We start from the raw sequence: 18,259 nt of genomic DNA on the forward strand, positions 1-18,259 counted from the left end.
TATATATAATATAATATATATTATAATCTACTTTCCCATACTAAAGTATAAACTTAAGGAGGATTTTATACTCCATTATGTACACGTAGTATTAGAATCTTCTTTCAAAAAAAATATGTCTTATTGGTATGCATCTGCATTCCAACATCTCCCTAAATATTCTTTTCCTCGTTGTTAAAGGAAGTTCTCTAGACTTCTAGTTGTTTAAGTTCAACAAGCATGTGGCTTCTTTATATCAACTTCTTTGAATACTGTCTGATGCATGACTGTGATATACAAGTATTTGTTGACTAAAGGTATAAGTGCAAAGATGAGACCCAGTTTGTGAGATATGAGAACTGCACAACCCAAAGGCTGGCACAGAGTTCTGACACTCAAGGTTTCATTGCCAAGTTTCTGCTGGATAATAATTCAGTACCTGGCTCCCCTTACTCATTTTCAGGCCCTGCTTTGAATGAGCCAACAAGGACAGGATGCTAAAATTTCAAGGTTTTAGTACATCTTTGGCATCCATTTCAAGATGAAAAAAAATCTCAAAAAATAAAAAAAATGTGGCCAGATGCAGTGGCTCATGCCTATAATCCTAGCACTTTGGGAGTCTGAGGTGGGAGGATCACTTGAGGTCGGGAGTCTAAGACCAGCCTGAGCAACACAGTGAGACTCCTTCTCTACAAAAAATAGAAAAATTATCCAGGGATGGTGGTACACATCTGTAGTCCTAGCTATGCAGGAAGCCGAGGCAGGAAGATGGCTTAAGCCCAGGAGTTTGAGGCTTCAGTCAAATATGATGATGCTACTGCCCTCCTGCCCAGGCAACAGAGTGAGACCCTGTCTCCTAAATAAATGAATGAATGAATGGAAGAAAATTTGCCTACTATTTGTAAATAACTGGAGATACTTTTTGTTCACAGATTTCTAGGTTGACTATTTTCCCTGTTGTTTAGGGAATGTTGTGTGCGTGCACACGTGCGTGTGCTCTGTGTGTGTGTGTGTGTGTGTGTGTGTGTGTGTGTGTGTGTTTGTTTTAAAGAAAAAGAGTTTCTGGAGTAAAATGGTCATGAGAAAAAATCCAGTGCTTGTAAAATGTTGAATACAGTGTACAAAAAATAAAATAATATTATATACTTCAATGATCTATTTGGTCCAAAATATTATGGTTCTAAATGTAGGATCAAAGTATCTCATGTTGAAAGCCTTAATAACAACCTCACAATCTTTTCATTTTATTTTAAATTTCCATAATTGCTTGGTTGCTTTTTCTTTACCAGGGCAAATACAGGCTAGGGAATAAGTTAAACTCCCATCAAATATTATATAATAGCATGCACTTGTTTTCCAATAATATATATCAGTATATCATAGCAGTGAGCACATTAATTTTGATCTAGACTCTAGGTAAACAATCCCCATACCAATCAGAATATGGTAGATGACTACTAAATAGGTCAACAATAAATATCAAGGTGTTAGGTAGTTAGCAGGAAGTCCAGGTCTCCTAGGGATGAAAGTTTGTGCCTGGCCTTGGTGCAATTGCCCCATCTTGCAAGAAGGACAGAGGTAGGCTCCTGGCCTCCATTTTGGTCCTGCCCTGCCCTAATCCTTCTCTGAGCTACTGCCATACCTGGAGGGGGAGGAGACTGGAGAGAGGGGGTAACACCCTATGAATCTGCCAATCAGAACTTAGCATGCCAACTGCACAAGAATGCAGAGGACTTGTCTAACCCATGGGCTAAGCAGCATAGATACAATACAGTCTGGAAAGTGACTGAGAATCCACATGTGTAGTAAGACTCAGGTCATGCAACTCCCAACTGTCCAATCGAAGTGATTCCATGGTGACATCTGAACAATGGGGAGGTCCCTATCCAGATATTTAAAACAAGACCCAGACCATAACCAAACTCTCTTTATCTGCTGCTACAAAGGGTCTGGTTGTCATCTGTGGTGTATGTATCTTGAGTTGTAAACCTGTGTCTTGCTCTTGCTCTATAATCCTATCTTGCTGTCTCTCAATAAATGTCACCTCATTCTTGCCTTACTTTGGTATGTCTGGTCATTCTTCGGCCATGAGCCGAGAACACAGATCAAGACTAAACCTGACAAAGGGACTTGACTAGATTTCACAAGGGAGTGTTTGTATTTCAGTTAGATCAGACTCCTAAAGCAGAAATAAAATCATAGGAAAAGTCATGTAACAAAGCAGAAAAGAACAGGTATTTTTATACCACAGTAACATTTTTTTTCTTTCTATGTATCCTTAATTTCTATTATATTAACTTGGCAGAATAGAAACACTGAGTATGAGTACAACCATAGTAAATTTTTAATACAGGCAATATGACAATATAATTTAAATTATACTCATACTTCAATTTTAATTTTAGGATAAAAAGCAATAAAACTAGTGATTTTCTTCATTCTTAAAAAAGGGCTAAAAATCTATAAAGGAATAGTTTTATTTGGACATTAAACATCAGGCATCCCTCCTTGAATTGGTGGAGATCTTATCTTACTCAAAGAAGTCAAATATTAATTTTATATTTCTATTTACAAATTGGAAACACACTGCATGTACTTTTTACCTGATTACACCCTGTTCATTCAAATTTCTTACATTAAATTTTGTTTAACTTTTACAGCTTCAAAATAAGGGAAATGTTATAGTGCTTAAAAATAGCATGCTTTAATTTACTGTCTATTCATTGCATAAGATGAACTAATTGTGTTCAGACAATGTCCTAATCAGATACAGCGATGAAATTTAATGAAATAGTTTTATTGGGTTGATTAGGTGGTAGAATTGTGAATTGGGGGCATGCTATTTTCTACAATATTTGTAATGAATCACAGCACTTAAACTTGTTCCATGTGAAATCATCAGCCTCGTAGGCAAAACTTTGTGTTGCCGAATAGAGAAAGTGAATAGATTCACCAACATATAATTTTTCATTTAACACAATTTTGGAAGATGACAGGCAAATCATTCCACCCATAAATCTGAACCACTGAACATAATGAAAACTCTGCTTACCCCATATTTGAGAGGAAAAGGTGGCCATGCCTTTGATAAAAACCTGTCTCTTAACTACAGCCCGAATTGCAGAATTTAGGATTCTACAGTTTCAGAGATGGGGATTCATTAGTTAGAATTCTACATAACAAATATTTTAGGGGGAGGGAATGGGAGAATACTGATGCAATCAAAAGTTTAATGGTCTAAGGTAAAAAGTTTTGCCTTAGTGTATGATTCAGGAAGTATGTAAACTAATATTAATATAAATATGGAACACTCTAGAATAATTATTTTAGCTATATAAATTTCCAGAAAAGCCATAGTTTTATTTAATATTATCTTTAATGGAATATATGGAAACAGAGAAAACACTAGAGAATTTGGCTTTCACATGTTCATATGGAAAGTAACCTGGAAATATATATATATATTCCAGAAATATGTGGGCTTAGAAATATTTTACTTTTGAACCAGGACATTCAGTTCTATTAATCAATACTAAAGAAATAATCCATAAGGTAAATAAGCTTTATGTACATGACATTTATAACAAATTTCCCCTAAAGAAAACATTGAACAATAAATAATTATCTATGTATATCCAGCTAACTCAATATTAATATTTTTCAAAATTATTTAGCATTATGGAAAAGTATGCCTTTAAAGCTAAGTTTAAATTTAAACTATCAGGATGCAATATTGTAGTTTACATAAAATGACAATCATGTTTAAAAGGAGAAGACTCAAGGAAAACATATGAATTCATTCTCTTTTTATCTTTGGAATCACTTTAACAAGGATAGCTTTTATAAATAAGAAAAAACATTAAAATATAAGCAATGACAACCATAATTCTCCATAATGAAAATAACCTGAAAGCAATAATTTTGTAGTTTGGTCTCTAATGAATGGTTTTTATTTACTTACTAATTGCATAAGAAAGCAAAATATTTGCAAAAATTTACTAATTTTATTTAGTAAGGTACTTCACACAAATAAATACATTCTTAGTGAACCAGGAAGCTCTCAAACATACCTAAGCCTCAAATACTGCAAAGGTGGTCTTGCTAACTGTGGGCTGCCAAGGCACACGTCGTGTCATTTCTCTCTTTATGGGCATGTCAATTTTAAGTGGAATAATGTAAAATAGCAAGGGAAGGAAGAGGAGTTAAAAGTCATCAATGTTGGCACTCACTACTTTTTAACTGCAAATTACTATGCTGTTTTTTGGAGACCCAATTTGGTGCTATATATCAAAACCTAAACAAATGCATACATATACATATGCTTTGCATGGGTATCTTTTAACATCTAGAAATGTAATTCTGTGGTAATAATTAGAAATAGCAAAACATATTTATGTCCAAAAGTGTTTACCTTTGAATTATTTCTAATACCAAAAAATAGAAATGATCATAATGATGAATAAAATTGGATCATTTAAGTACAGTATATCTATTTGATGTAATGTTGATCAGCTATTAAAATCACATTTAAGAAAAATATTAAATGTCCAATATTCAGAATACAATTAAATGATGTGAGAAAATGATCACAAGTTATTCTTTAAATGTTACCAATATATATTACGTTATATTTGAAATCCATAAGGGAAATTATATATCTTCATGGAAAAAAGAATTAAAAATATACACACTAATTGATTAAAAGTATGAGAATGTGAGATGGTAAGATTGGGGGTGATTTTACATTCTCCTTCATTCAGCTTATTTACTTTGAATTGTTCAAAATTTTATAGTGTGTATATGCCAATAAAGCAGTCCTAAATGATTCATAAATTTCCTAAAATAATGTATACCTGTATGTGTTTGTGTGGCTATAAACTTAGGTATAAATTGTATTTACCTAAGCACTGACCCCTGACTCATTAACAAAGTGGACTAATTTTAGTCAATTGACACAGTATCCATAAATAATCAAGCAGTTATGTTCACTTCCTTTTTCCCCCATTTATTTTTGTATTTGTATATATTCATGGGATACAAGTGCAATTTTGTTACATTGATATATCTCATTGTGGCAATGTCAGTCTCATGTTCATTTCTCAGTGAGACAAACTACAAATTTCCTGAAGAGCAACCAGAATAGAACAAACATTTTCTACTTCAATGAAAACTTTGTCATAGTCTCCATGTAGAAGATGAACAAATAAACACATCTATTCTTTGAAGTTGCTAAAGAAATGCATGTCAGCCTGCTTTGGATTAGAAACAGAATGTATTTCTTCCCAAGGCTTATAAAGAACTCTTCATTAGGTTTGTAAAGATTTAAATCCTATGTGCCAATGTCATAACCCCACCTGCTACTATACTTTTTAAAAGACACTATTTCCCTTCCTAATTCGTGGAATAGACTGTCTTCTTTTTGAAATGGTATATATAAAGATGTATGGTACATCTTTTCCTATCTTTCATTATAAGTATCCATAATTTTTATGTGATCTTTACCACTTAGCTTTTTACATGGCTTATTGAATATAAAATACTTGGATTTAAAAATTCAATAAAATGCCACAATCAATTATAAGATTTGGAAAGTGTGAATTTTTTCCCCTAATATTTATGATAACCAAGTTTACTCTTACTTAGCAAAAGTTTATCAAGTTAAATAGTTTGCTATTGAAACTCTCTGCAGTTCACATAAAAAAGTAAAGTTCCCTTAATTCTACCTGCCTGATATAATCATTTTAATAGCTTGATTTAAAAAAGCCCCAAATTTTATTCATATATAAATGTATACCTTCATTTAGAACATAAATGGGATCACATTATACATTGGTCTATAACCTGTTTTTAACCTTAATAATATACTGTGAAAATCTCTACTGTGGAAATTATATGTGTTCCAAATTATTTATTTCAGCCTTGATTAAAATTAAAGTTAAAATCATAACAATTATTTTGATAGCACAGATCTTGTACAAGTTTTAAATTTTAAACTGTTGACATAAAATTTTGAGACTTCAAAACATTAAGCTGCCCAGTACAAATATGTATATAGGTAACAGTAACCATTTGAGAATAAGCACAGGTCTTGAAGGTTCTAGCAACGTGAAAATAGTGAGCTTGGTTAGGTATCTTTTGCCACATTTATATATTTACTCTATATTTTGTAGGTATAAAATGATTCTCGGCTAGTTTGTAAAAATCTAATAAAGATTCCAATACAACTACAATGACTTGTCATTATAAAGCCTTTTACCTGTGAGAGTGTGATGTTTATTTATTTAATTTTGAAGGAAACTTTTTTGTCTCATGAATGTTTTCTATGGGAAATTAAATTCAAATTGACTCATTAACCCTGTCATATTTAAACCACTTAGTGTGAACTCATTGATTTTTTTTTATAATTAAATAAAACTATGTAAATTGTTAGTATTCTTTTGAAGCTTAGAGGAAAATAATAATCATTTCCCTCCTTTTATCAGAAAGTCCATAAAATATCATACTGACTCTGTTATATTTTATAAAATAAAATCTATATGTCATTTAACATAAAAATCTATTTTGTCCTGTTTTTTAAAATCTGCATTGTATTTGCTTGTGTGGGTGTACCACAATTTATTCAATTCCATATTCCAAAGCCTTCAGTTCCTAGTACACATGTGTAGCTCACTACATTTTATTGTGTGTTGAGATTGTTTTGTGGGAAGATATAGTTTGAATTTATGGTTGTGGATGGTCTTCTTCCCAGGATGTCTGTGAATTGGATATATGGCTGGGCTTCACAGGCATTAAGTGTAGTATCAGAATGTCACAAGTCTTGGGCCTTCAGGGATATGATGACAATGAAACCAATCCTTCGCTTACCTGGATGAGGAACATAGCTATGTGGTGAAATTCTCCACGGCCTCCTTGCTTAACAGGAACTGTCATGAAGAATTTGCTGCCATCTCTAGAAAATACAGGCTCCTCATTCTAAAATATAAAAGGGCATATAATATTCTCAAAATGGCATAGGCATTCTGTGCAGCCAACTACTGTTAATTCTCGAATTGATTGTACCTATAATTAGTTTAAAATTAGGTAGGAAAATTATCAAATTATTTAAAAAATAAATATGATAGTTAGCATTTTTAAGTGAACTTACTGATACATTGTATGTATATGTTTGAGTAGTGGGAAGGATGGGGAAGTTTCATACATAGTGGATAGGAATGATTTACTGTTAGAGAAAAGACACTGTTTAAAATGGCTCAAACAAGAACTTTCACACCATCACATTAAGATTGTATTTACCAATGTATCCTCTGAAGATAAGGAAAATACAAACATGCACATGAATTTGTCAAAATAATGTTTTAGAAAGAATTTATAAAATTCTATAACAAACATTTAATATATTTTACTGAAATCTTTTATTCAGCAACTTTAGTTATTTAAAGATTCATTTCTGATGATGTATACATAAATTCAGCGAAAATATAAAAGCTGATAGGCCACAAATTAAAATAATTCTATAAAGACTCATTAAATTCAAAATTCTCATCCCCGCTACTCATTTTTTCACAAACATACAAACACAAATGCCTATCCACAGGTGTGAATCCCCATTTGATACTTTTTAATTAAACTCTAGTGCGTGACATATTAAATCAATGGAATTATTTTTGAGAATTAAATGATGGAAACCATCATATAGATTGCTTTCTCTTCTTTCAAGAGGAACATTAAGAAACTGGATATCTCTGACAAAACATTGGGTTCTTTCCTGCTGGATTAATAATAGTGACTGTGTACATGGTATAAAGAAAGGTTTAGGCTTTGCTATGGTTTCTTCTGTCTTCAGAATGGCCTTGAAGCCCTTTCAGATGACCTGGCCCTATACTTCCTTTCTGATCTCATCTTCTTCTGTTCTCACTGGGCTTTCTTTCTGGCTCCTGCATGATCCTGCTCTAGGGCCTTTGTACTTTTTATTTCCTTCATCTAGCTCTTCTTATCTCTTTCAGGTCCCTGATCCAATGTCACCTTATCAATAAGGTGCTTTCTGATTATCCTACGTAAAGTGCGGCCAGGGAAGCCAGACCATCCAACTCTGCCTGACATCCTTCATACCCTTTTATCTTCCTTCTAGGTTTCCATAACATTTAATACTATCAACATACATTATGTTGTTGTTGTATGGATGCATTTGTTGGTATGGATGTGTTTGTGTATGAAGGCACGTATGCATGCACATATGTAGGTATTAAATAGTATTTCTCTCTAGTGTAAGGCCCATGGGACAGGAACCTTATATTCTTGACTGCTGTTATCTCTAGCACCCGAAACACTGACTGTCACGTAAATTCAGCTCCATAATTATTTACTGATAAGATAATTAATGACTATTTTAATACACTAGAGAGTCTGATTTTACCTTCATTAGTAAGTGCATCCCTTGACAGCAATATATATTTTCCTTCTCTACCTCAAGGACACTCATGAAAATTAGAAGGTAATATATGCAATAAATTTAAAACTCTGAAGTAAGATACAATTCAAGGTTGGAAAAATTGCATAACTGGGCATAGAATAGATACTGACAAAATACTTGACTGAGTGAATCACATCTTTCAACTATGATAGAGTCAATAATTCTATTTGTTACATCTCCTGCCCCCCTGGGGAATTTCTCTCTTAAGGTTTCTTTCATTTGAAGCAAATTTTCTGTCCTTTTTTAAACTAAATCTTTCTCATATTTTGCTTAATCTCATGAAATATAAACTCTTTTCAAATGTCCTTAGTTAAGAATTCTCTCCCTATTAGGGAACCTCTCCCAAGATGTTCTAAAAAGTATCCTTCATTCACCCCTGTCATGGCTTTTAATGCACTCTAGGATATTGATCTAATAACTTCTTGGCTTCCTTCACTAGGCAATTAATAATTAAACTAAACAGTCAGTTTATCTATGTAGCTTCATCACATAAAATACAGTAGGTCCCAACTCATAATTGTTGAGTAGATGAATGTACATATACAATGGACAGAGATTATTTACACATATCACTCTATCCAACACATTTACTCTGACATATTGGTTCCTCCCTTACTCACCATTCTCTCCTTGTGCTCTGATCAAAGATAAATAGCTTTTTTCTGGTACGGGGACATCTAAGCATTCCCCCATTTACATTGCCATCTCCCCAATTCTGGCGCCTTAGAAGTGGTTCCAAAAAGAAACAGAAGGGAGCTGCAATCTCAAATACATGGCTGGACTTAAACACCTTCTTCACTAGACATTATCTGGCTATAAACATTCTGCCAACCTCACTGCCCACTTTCATGACCTTAAGCAAGTCAGTGTTTATGACACACATGGCCCTGAACTGGGGATTCTGAACTCTATCCCCTGACCAAACACATTATGTATTGGTCATCCTGGCCGTAGGTCCCTCGAAAGCTAGGCCAAAGATGTGTACTTCTCTTTATGCTTCCTACTGTTCAGAAAGAAAGCATATGATGATTCTATCAAATTTCTAATTATTTTAGAAATTTGCTTATCTCATAAGTTTCTTTTCATTACTCCTAGCATAGTCATCCTTTAAATTTCATCTAAGTATTTCATAAAATTCCCTTAGAGCTTCTGGAGAAAAAATCAACTGTGATAAACTACCAACTGAATTTTCTTACTGAATAATTGATAACTGGATGTTCTGGTTTTAAAAAAGTCTATCAAACATTTATAAATTTGTGATTTAAAATTTAGATGGCATAATCTCAAAAAAGCATATATTGTGTTGATGTGCGGTAAACTATTATGAATGTCACTAGCAATAAAAGTGATAGCAAAAGAGGCTTAATAATTCAGGGCAATTTAGAATACATCAATATCCATGGTGTCATTGTTTTTCATTGTTTTTATTTTCAGTATCTGCCATAATTTTGTGAGAGCCCATATTGGTTGCTAAATCAAGGTGTTCTTTTTTTAAATTTTATTTTACACACTAAAATTATTTATATTAATAGATACCCATGTATGTAAACATATTTAGAAACATTCTGTCTCTCTCTATATACCTCCTTCAGATAAGCAAGGGTTTAGCCTATTTACAACTAACTTTCTTTCTTTCTTTCTTTCTTTCTTTCTTTCTTTCTTTCTTTCTTTCTTTCTTTCTTTCTTTCTTTCTTTCTTTCTTTCTTTCTTTCTTCTCTCTCCTCTCTCTCCTTCCTTCCTTCCTTCCTTCCTTCCTTCCTTCCTTCCTTCCTTCCTTCCTTCCTTCCTTCCTTCCTTCCTTCCTTCCTTCCTTCCTTCCTTCCTTCCTTCCTTCCCCTCTCTCTCTCCTCTCTCTCTCTCCTCTCTCTTTCTTTCTTTCTTTCTTTCTTTCTTTCTTTCTTTCTTTCTTTCTTTCTTTCTTTCTTTCTTTCTTTCTTTCTTCATTCAACAAGTATTTATGGAGTTCTTCTTATATACTGGATTCTATACTAGGCATTTACAAAAGGGAGTGAAAAATAAACATTTTCCTTGCCCTTATGTCTCTGTGATAAATCCTGGAAATATTTAATATTTGCATAAGTATCATAACAAAGATTATAACTGACTTTAAGATAACTTTATTGGGTGATGTTCATGAAGTGGCAGAAATTTGCTTCTTCTCATTAGGAGATGACTCTTATGTAGGTGATATAAGCCAGAGTTTGAAAAATGAATAGGCTTAAAATAAGACAGTTTGAGAAAATTATGTCCAGAAGGGAGGACACCTGTGAAGTCACTGTGCAAAGGAGGGTCAATGTGTCTAGAATGGAGAAAATGGGTGTAAGAATGATATGACTCAGAGATGGAAAAGCTTTTAATTTAATCCCTTTCAGAGCACTTAAGGATGTTGGTCTTTATCTGAAGGAGGGGAAGAAAAGAAAAAAGTTGTTTGAGCTGTGGGAGTGGGAATATGAGGAGGATGTTGGTAGTGATAATCAAATGTATCATGAAGGTCACACAGCCAGCCTGCAGCTTGGAGAACAGATTGGCAGTTTCCTGTGGGTTGAGAGTTCACTAATTTAAAGAGGAACTGCTGTACCTATAGTTTGATCTAGGCAGTGTTTGTGAATTGGAGAAAAGTAAATTGACTTGAGGCATCTTTGAGAGTAAAATCAAAGTAAAATCTGTATATAGTAATTACATATACAGATTGAGAAAAGGTTTAAGGACAACTATTAGGTTAATGGTTTTAACTGCTGGATAGATAATTATGTCATTGACTCCTATGATAAAAAGAAATAAGAATGACTAGAAGAGAAATGTGTTCAGTGTAGACCTGGGGAGTCTGCAGCCACTTTTATAGATTTAGGAGGAAATGCCAAGCATAATTTTGAATGTTTTAGAACTCATTGAAGTACTTGGGGCTATAAATTAGAAGGTCTCAATATATGAGTGGTAATTGAAACCATAGATGTGCATGACACCTAGGGAGAGAATATAAAATAAAACAGTGTTGTAAAGAACAAAATAAATCAAAACCAGCCAAACTTCACTGGTGTCACAAACTAGCATTATGAGTAGGATACATTTAACAAAAAAAGTATTCATCTGAATAATATCTGCATGACCAGTTTATATGGAGATTTGGCCAATTTTCTTGGCAATTTGAACAATGGCTATGACATCCAGTTTTGGTAGGTCCTAACTTTTTCTCCTTCATCTTCAAAAGTTTACTTATATATATGATCCTGAAAATCGATCCTAATAGTTACTCTGCAATTTGTGTACCATTAGAATAAAAATAGAACTAACCTTTTTACAAATAATGTCACAGGAAGCTCAAATCATAAATGTTTTAATGGAAAAGAATTACTTTATCAAACTTAGCAAAACCTTAAAGTCATATTGCATTATTTAAATAGCTTTTTTTTCTTAAGTTATCACATTCCAAATGGGTGAAAAGGATGATCACATGGGCCAAAATGTGACAAGGACCACTATACTATACCTGTTTAGAGAGCCATGTATCAGATGTCATTTCGTATTTCTGAAACAAAACAATTAACTCTATGAAGCATCTACAGACCAAAATGAGCATATATCAATTTCACTTTTTTATACTGTTATCTTCAGGCATTTTTTCTTTCCTTTTAACTGGTGAAATATCATGAGAGATGCCATTGTCATTATTGATTTAAACTGAATGAGTAAGTAGAGAATTGGGATTAAAAGGTAATTTAATTATAAAGTCTTTTCTTTGGTGAACACTTTCAGAATTCCCAGCAGTATGTCACCAGGGATAGAAGATCACTTTCCAGCTCTGTTTGATTACCTCATTCAAACTGTCTGAACCACCAGATACTGTCTCTTTTCACCTCTAGGCATCATCAGGAAAAAAATTATTAAGTCCTTCAAAGGAACTGGGCAAATAGCCAGGAATAAAAATTAAAAAGTGGACATTCTTTCCATATTCAATTCTACTCTTAAAAATAGCTGTTTTTTTCCTATTAGTAAGTAGTACCTCAGTCTTAGGGGGAAAAAATTAAACATTTGAAATAACAAAATCATATGTCCCTTCAAAATACTCTTGCCAAGGATCAGAACTAAAATCATACTGCAAAAAGCAAAATTAGGCTAATTTATTCCCAAGGTAAAATGTGTAGATAAAATAAGTTTTAGTAATACTTTTTGCATACAATGACATGAAATATCTCACAATCTTCTGAGAGAAATGATTCTACACTAAAAGTATTCAAGTTAAGAAAACTAAATAACACCATATTAGGGATTTTCTCATATGCAGGGGTACTCATTTCAAAGTGTTAATAATAATAATTTATTCACAGGTTTTTTATTACTACTTTCCCTTCCTAAATTCATATTGTTATCACATCGTAATTGACCACTTTTGCTTTTCAGGAAAATTTTTTCAATGGATCTTTGCTACATGCAGACATCAGGAAAACATCTAATTGATTAATTTCTCTATTCCTTATTTACACCTCAGCAATAAACATTCTTGGTATCTGTAAAACACAGACATAAAATAGATACCAATGCCACTACTGGTTAGTACAAACAAGTTTTGTTAGAATCCATGAAAGCCCAAAACGTCCTATGTTATTGCTGTCTTATTATTTCATATAGCAGAAAGCAAAATCTTTTTAACTCCATATATGGACTAGGAATAGAATATCAATCATGTGTCAAATCAATAATCTATAGGATTATTATACCTATTTTCTATTGAAGCATTTTAATTTATCTTTGCAGTTACCTGTATGTAATGAAGATCTTTAGATTATCCTTATATACAGAAGTTAATGGGGTAGGCTTTCTCTGATTAACTCGAATAAATGTAGACTGATTTTTAAATGATTTAGTAAATCAGCTGCATTAGAAACCATACAGAACACTTAACAAATAAATGGAGATATTTCAGTCAGTCTATAATCTAGCCATATGAAAGAGGAGACTGAGATAAATTTTCTGATACAAACTTAATGTGAAAAGCATCAGCCAAATCTGGTAAAGTAATGGTTGATTCAACTATCTCATTTCCATGTCTATGTTTGTCATTTCATTCAAAGAGAAATGTCTGCCTCTTTATTTCTTTCTTTGACAGATTATTTATCAGGCCAGTGTTTGCCACTGGGGATTGAGATTGATTAGAATGGGTCACAAAGGAACTTTCTGGGATGATAGGAACATTCTATATCTTGATGAGGTATGGACTATGGGATACATGCATTTGTCAAAAGTCATTTAACTGCCCATTTAATATTGCTTCATTTCATTATACATAAATTATATCTTTAAAAAAATTATTTATTAATAGATAATAATTGTACATATTTATTGGGTACCTGTGATGTTTTGATATAATGTATGGTAATCAAATCAGGGTATGTAGGATGTCCTCACCTTAAATATTTATCATTTCTAATAGCTTTTAAAAAAATCATTTGTCTGCTAATTCCAACATTGCTATCCTTTGTAGGTCTGTTTCTATTGAATATTTTTCAGGGAAGTAAGTAGGTTATATTTTCTACTTCTCTACATATATAGCATATTTTGATTATGTGACTGATATTGTGTATACTACCTTATAGAGAGTCTTTTTTTAAAATTTTCATTTTTCTTTGAAAAAGGCAAACTTTATTCTGATAGATAATTTACATGTAGATGAACTTGATTCCTTCAAAGTGTAACTTAAAAGCCCATTAGAAGGGGTCTAAAATAGATCTACTTCTAAGGTACTTTCTTTTGGGCTCTGAGTTCAATGCTCAGGGTTTTCAGTGACATCTCTCCACTACTGCTTTTCAGAAATCCAGTGTCTGTAAGCATTGTGAAATGGGTAGACTCTTCCTTTGCCTCAAAAATCTCTAGTAGTTGTTTTCTCCAAGGCAATATGGAGGCATGTGGTGTGTATGCACAATTAAGCATTGAGCCAAAGACTTAAGGGGTCCTCTCAATAGATTGTTGGATTCCTTTTCTATATAGCTCCAACTTCTGTGGTACCTGTCCTATAAATTTCAGTAGCCACAATAGCCTCAAACTCGGATTCTCTCTGCCTACTTAGATCACCTAGATCACTGTGCTTTGCTTAGGCCTGATCTCCTTGCCTTGTGGTATCAATGTGTTGGAAATAGAAAGTCATAGAAAGGTTGACCTTGTGCATTTACTCTATTTCAGCATTTATGGCCCCGATCTTCCTATTGTCCAATATCTGAAAACAATTATCTAATATATTTTGTACAGCTGTATAGTGGTTTAGGGTAGAAAGACTGGTCTGGTAAAATTTACTCTTTTCCAGGGCGTGCATTTGAAAAATGTATCTTTTCCAGTACATAAGTTTGAAAGTTCAATTATGAACTAATCTAGGAATCCCTTACCAAAGTACTATGTGTATAACAATTTAAGCTGATTACACTATTTCCTCTACCAAGAACCTTAAAAATAACACATTGCATTTACTGCCAAGTTTATAAAAACTTATTTTGGAAATAAAAATATAACCTGTTTTCAAAACAGAGTGGTTCAAGAACCAATTATTTTTTACTATTTTTACTTAATGTTAGTACAGAAACACTGTTATTTTATAAAACTATTATAATCTAAAGAAAAAATTGAATATATTTAAAAAGAAGATAGGAAATAAACTTCTTATATTCTCAAGTTAATCAAAGACAAAATATGGAGAGAAATCCCATATGCCATTTCATTCATTTGAGAATGAAACTAATGTGACTTAGACTATCATTTATGCTGAATAAGAATTCATTTATGTTTTAAAAGCTCAGTTTGTTCTCTTCTGCTTATCATAAATACTGCTCACTTCAAAGTTTAGAAACTTTATGGATTAAAGTATATACTCTTTTCCTAGTACCTTTGGAAGTTGATATTGGAGGCTTTGTATAAAGGATTTTCTGATTTCCCTTGTAAGGGAGGATAAACCACTTCATTTTAAGCATAAAAGAAAAGTAAATTATACTCACTCTACTACAAGCACCAGTAGTGGTCTCACAGACTGTGAGAATGGAGATGTTCTGAGGTCGATTTAACCATCTCACCACCGTCTTGGTATTGCTTACCCATTTAACCATAGTGATATAGTATTCTCTAGTTTGGAAATAGAAGTAAAATTTATGTTTAGAGAAAGAGAATCCATATAATACCAATAAAATATACTTGCCATTGTATATACATGAATAACTGAACCACTATAAGAATGCTATTGATTACTACTAATACATGTGCAAAACAGGTATACATTTTTAAAGCTATATTATTTTTATTTCTTTAAATACACAATGTCCAATTAAAAGGCAAGTATTTCTTGGCTTAATAATTATTTCTTATGCATAACCTCCATGTTATTTTACTTTATACATGGGGACTTTGGCTACAAAGATATAAATGGTTTGTTTTACTCTTTGTCAGAGGGCCAGTCCCAACATTTATTTATACTTTTTAATAGTATCTTATTTATTTGAAAGAGTTTAAAACAAATAAGGAAGCATACTGAAAAAGATAAGAGGTTGTTAAACTTTTGGTATGGTAAGGATGCTAATTGGTGAGGCCTATGATGTCCTCAGGGTGAATGGAGTAGGGAAAGTTTACATACTTTTCTTTATGACACACTATGTATTCCAAATTTACATAATATACCACAAAACTTCCAACTCATTCACAACAAAACATAGTCATCAATAATCATCCATTTATGTTAAAAAGAAAAAAAAGTAACAAGTATTTTGCAAACTTGCCTGGTTTCAGAATAGATGAGTTGCTTCAGAAATAGCTTGAAAGTGGCATCCATGACTATTATATTAAAACTAATCAACTCAGTTTTCATGTGAACTAGAAAAAAAATGACTTACAGAAGACAAACCTTGTGATACAAATCACCTGTCTTTAGATACATCTGAGTTCGATGTTCAGCTACATGAATCTTAACACTGCTAACATTACTGAGTAGTTACTGCTTCTTAGCCTGTCACAGTGAATATGTCAGCAGAAGGGCAAGCGTAACTTGTCACACAGCGAAGGCTGCCATATTTTCTTCAACAGTCTCTTCAAGACATCTGGCAGCTTTCACAACCAGCTGAGCCCTGCTTGAAAACTGCCTATAAACTCAGTGAAATCATAATATGAAGTGCCCTAAATGGACTCAACAAGGCAACTTTGACTCTAATTTGCAGCTGGTGTGGGGATAATCTTTGGTCAAATCAACGGGCCTTGTGATCTTGCAAAGAATAATGTTCTGTTCATTTTCACTGTGTTTTGTTTAAGCTGATATGTTTCCTGTATATTATCATATTTAGCAGTGTAGACAGTAAAAAGCAGAAAATACAGTTATTAACCTAAATAATATTTTAATATTATTTTTATCTAAAGAATTTAGCTTACAGAAAAAGGATAGTAGGTACTATAAATAATTGGGAAAAGAAGTACAAAACTCTGACAATACATATTTCTGAATAATTAGTATAAATGTTTAAAACTGAAGTAAAAATTAATTAAATATTGTAAACTACTAACCAAAGACTGCAAATTCAAGATGGTCAAATTTTTGGAAAAAATCTAGGTAGAACTGGTATTTAGTTGATTTTCAAACTCAATCAGAAATTTGTCTCAATTAGCTAAAGTAAGTAATATTATGTTGTATGCAAAATGAGAAGACTAACATGAATAATTTTAAAAATAAACAACACTACAACAAAATTTAAGTATTGAATGCTTTCACTTTCAAAGGGGCACCCAAATAAAACATTACAAGAACATCTTTGCAATGCCTTCACAGACACTGACAAATTATATTTATTACATATAATAGCAAATATTGACTTTAAAAAAGGATTTAATATTTGAAAAAATAATTGAAAGCCAAATAGTACAAATGTAACTAACTGATTTTTAAAGGGAACACTACCTTAAATGTAAAACTGTTAAGTAAAAATCATTAATTTATAGCCATATGCTTATATTTCTCTTTGATTAAATAATGTGATTATTTTGTGTGCTTGCACATGATGTACATTATGGTCACAAGTAAAACATAATATATACACCTTATTTATACCTGTTGCACATGACAACCACAATCTGAAGAGAGAGAATTTTTCCCAAAATTGAATTTTTTTAAGTCTTACAGGGGCAATTTCAAACCATGGAAATTTCTATATTGAAGTGTTTAAAATAACCAAAATGGAAGCTAAGATAGAGCTTGACACATAGGCAGAGGGGAAAGATAGATCTAATAACTAAATCACTTCCTACATTCTTTCTTTCCTTGCCCCAAGGCTATAGGTGTACGACTCCCTGTGATTCATATTGCCTTATTCTGCTTGCTCATAAGTATCCGGGCTTTCTCTGAATGAGGGAGTAGAGAAGTGCCCTTACCTGGAAATGTCACACTCCTTGGCCTGCCTGCTGCTGATGTGGCTGTGCTCCTGGATTTCCATCTCATGAACACATTAGATCTGGTGTCCCACGACCAGTGGCCAGCAGAAGTGTCCCTTTCTTATAACTGGTTTTCCTGCTTGTTCCTAGTCCCCATGGCTCTGGATTACCCAGGGAGTCCTCGAGGAGCTGATCCTCTTGAGCCATAGAGACAGAGACAAGCTGGTTAGAGGGATTGCACTCAAGTCAACAGAGACTTTCTATCAGCTGGGTGGTCTGGCACAGAAGATCTAATTGTCCACAAGAGTACGGAGGCCCCAGCACCACCTGCAGACAGGTATGTTAGCAGGCATGCCCATGTTTTCACTGGTTTTCTGTCTGATGTTTTCTGTCACTGCTTTATGTTCCATACATAATCTCTGCACA

At 33.0% G+C, this 18,259-nt stretch overlaps 1 protein-coding gene across 1 annotated transcript in view; it reads right to left on the minus strand.

Moving 5' to 3' along the window:
- Positions 1 to 18,259, minus strand: part of DPP10 (dipeptidyl peptidase like 10) — a 641,699-nt gene that overhangs the window by 65,046 nt on the left and 558,394 nt on the right. The window contains exons 11-13 of the mRNA XM_020288521.2: positions 15,427 to 15,550; positions 11,937 to 11,975; positions 6,844 to 6,951 (exon numbers count right to left, since the gene is read on the minus strand). Of these exons, the coding sequence (XP_020144110.2) occupies positions 6,844 to 6,951; positions 11,937 to 11,975; positions 15,427 to 15,550 (271 nt within the window). The remainder of the gene's footprint in view (positions 1 to 6,843; positions 6,952 to 11,936; positions 11,976 to 15,426; positions 15,551 to 18,259) is intronic.

Source organism: Microcebus murinus, chromosome 8 (genome assembly GCF_040939455.1).
Source record: "Microcebus murinus isolate Inina chromosome 8, M.murinus_Inina_mat1.0, whole genome shotgun sequence".
NCBI lineage: Eukaryota > Metazoa > Chordata > Mammalia > Primates > Cheirogaleidae > Microcebus > Microcebus murinus.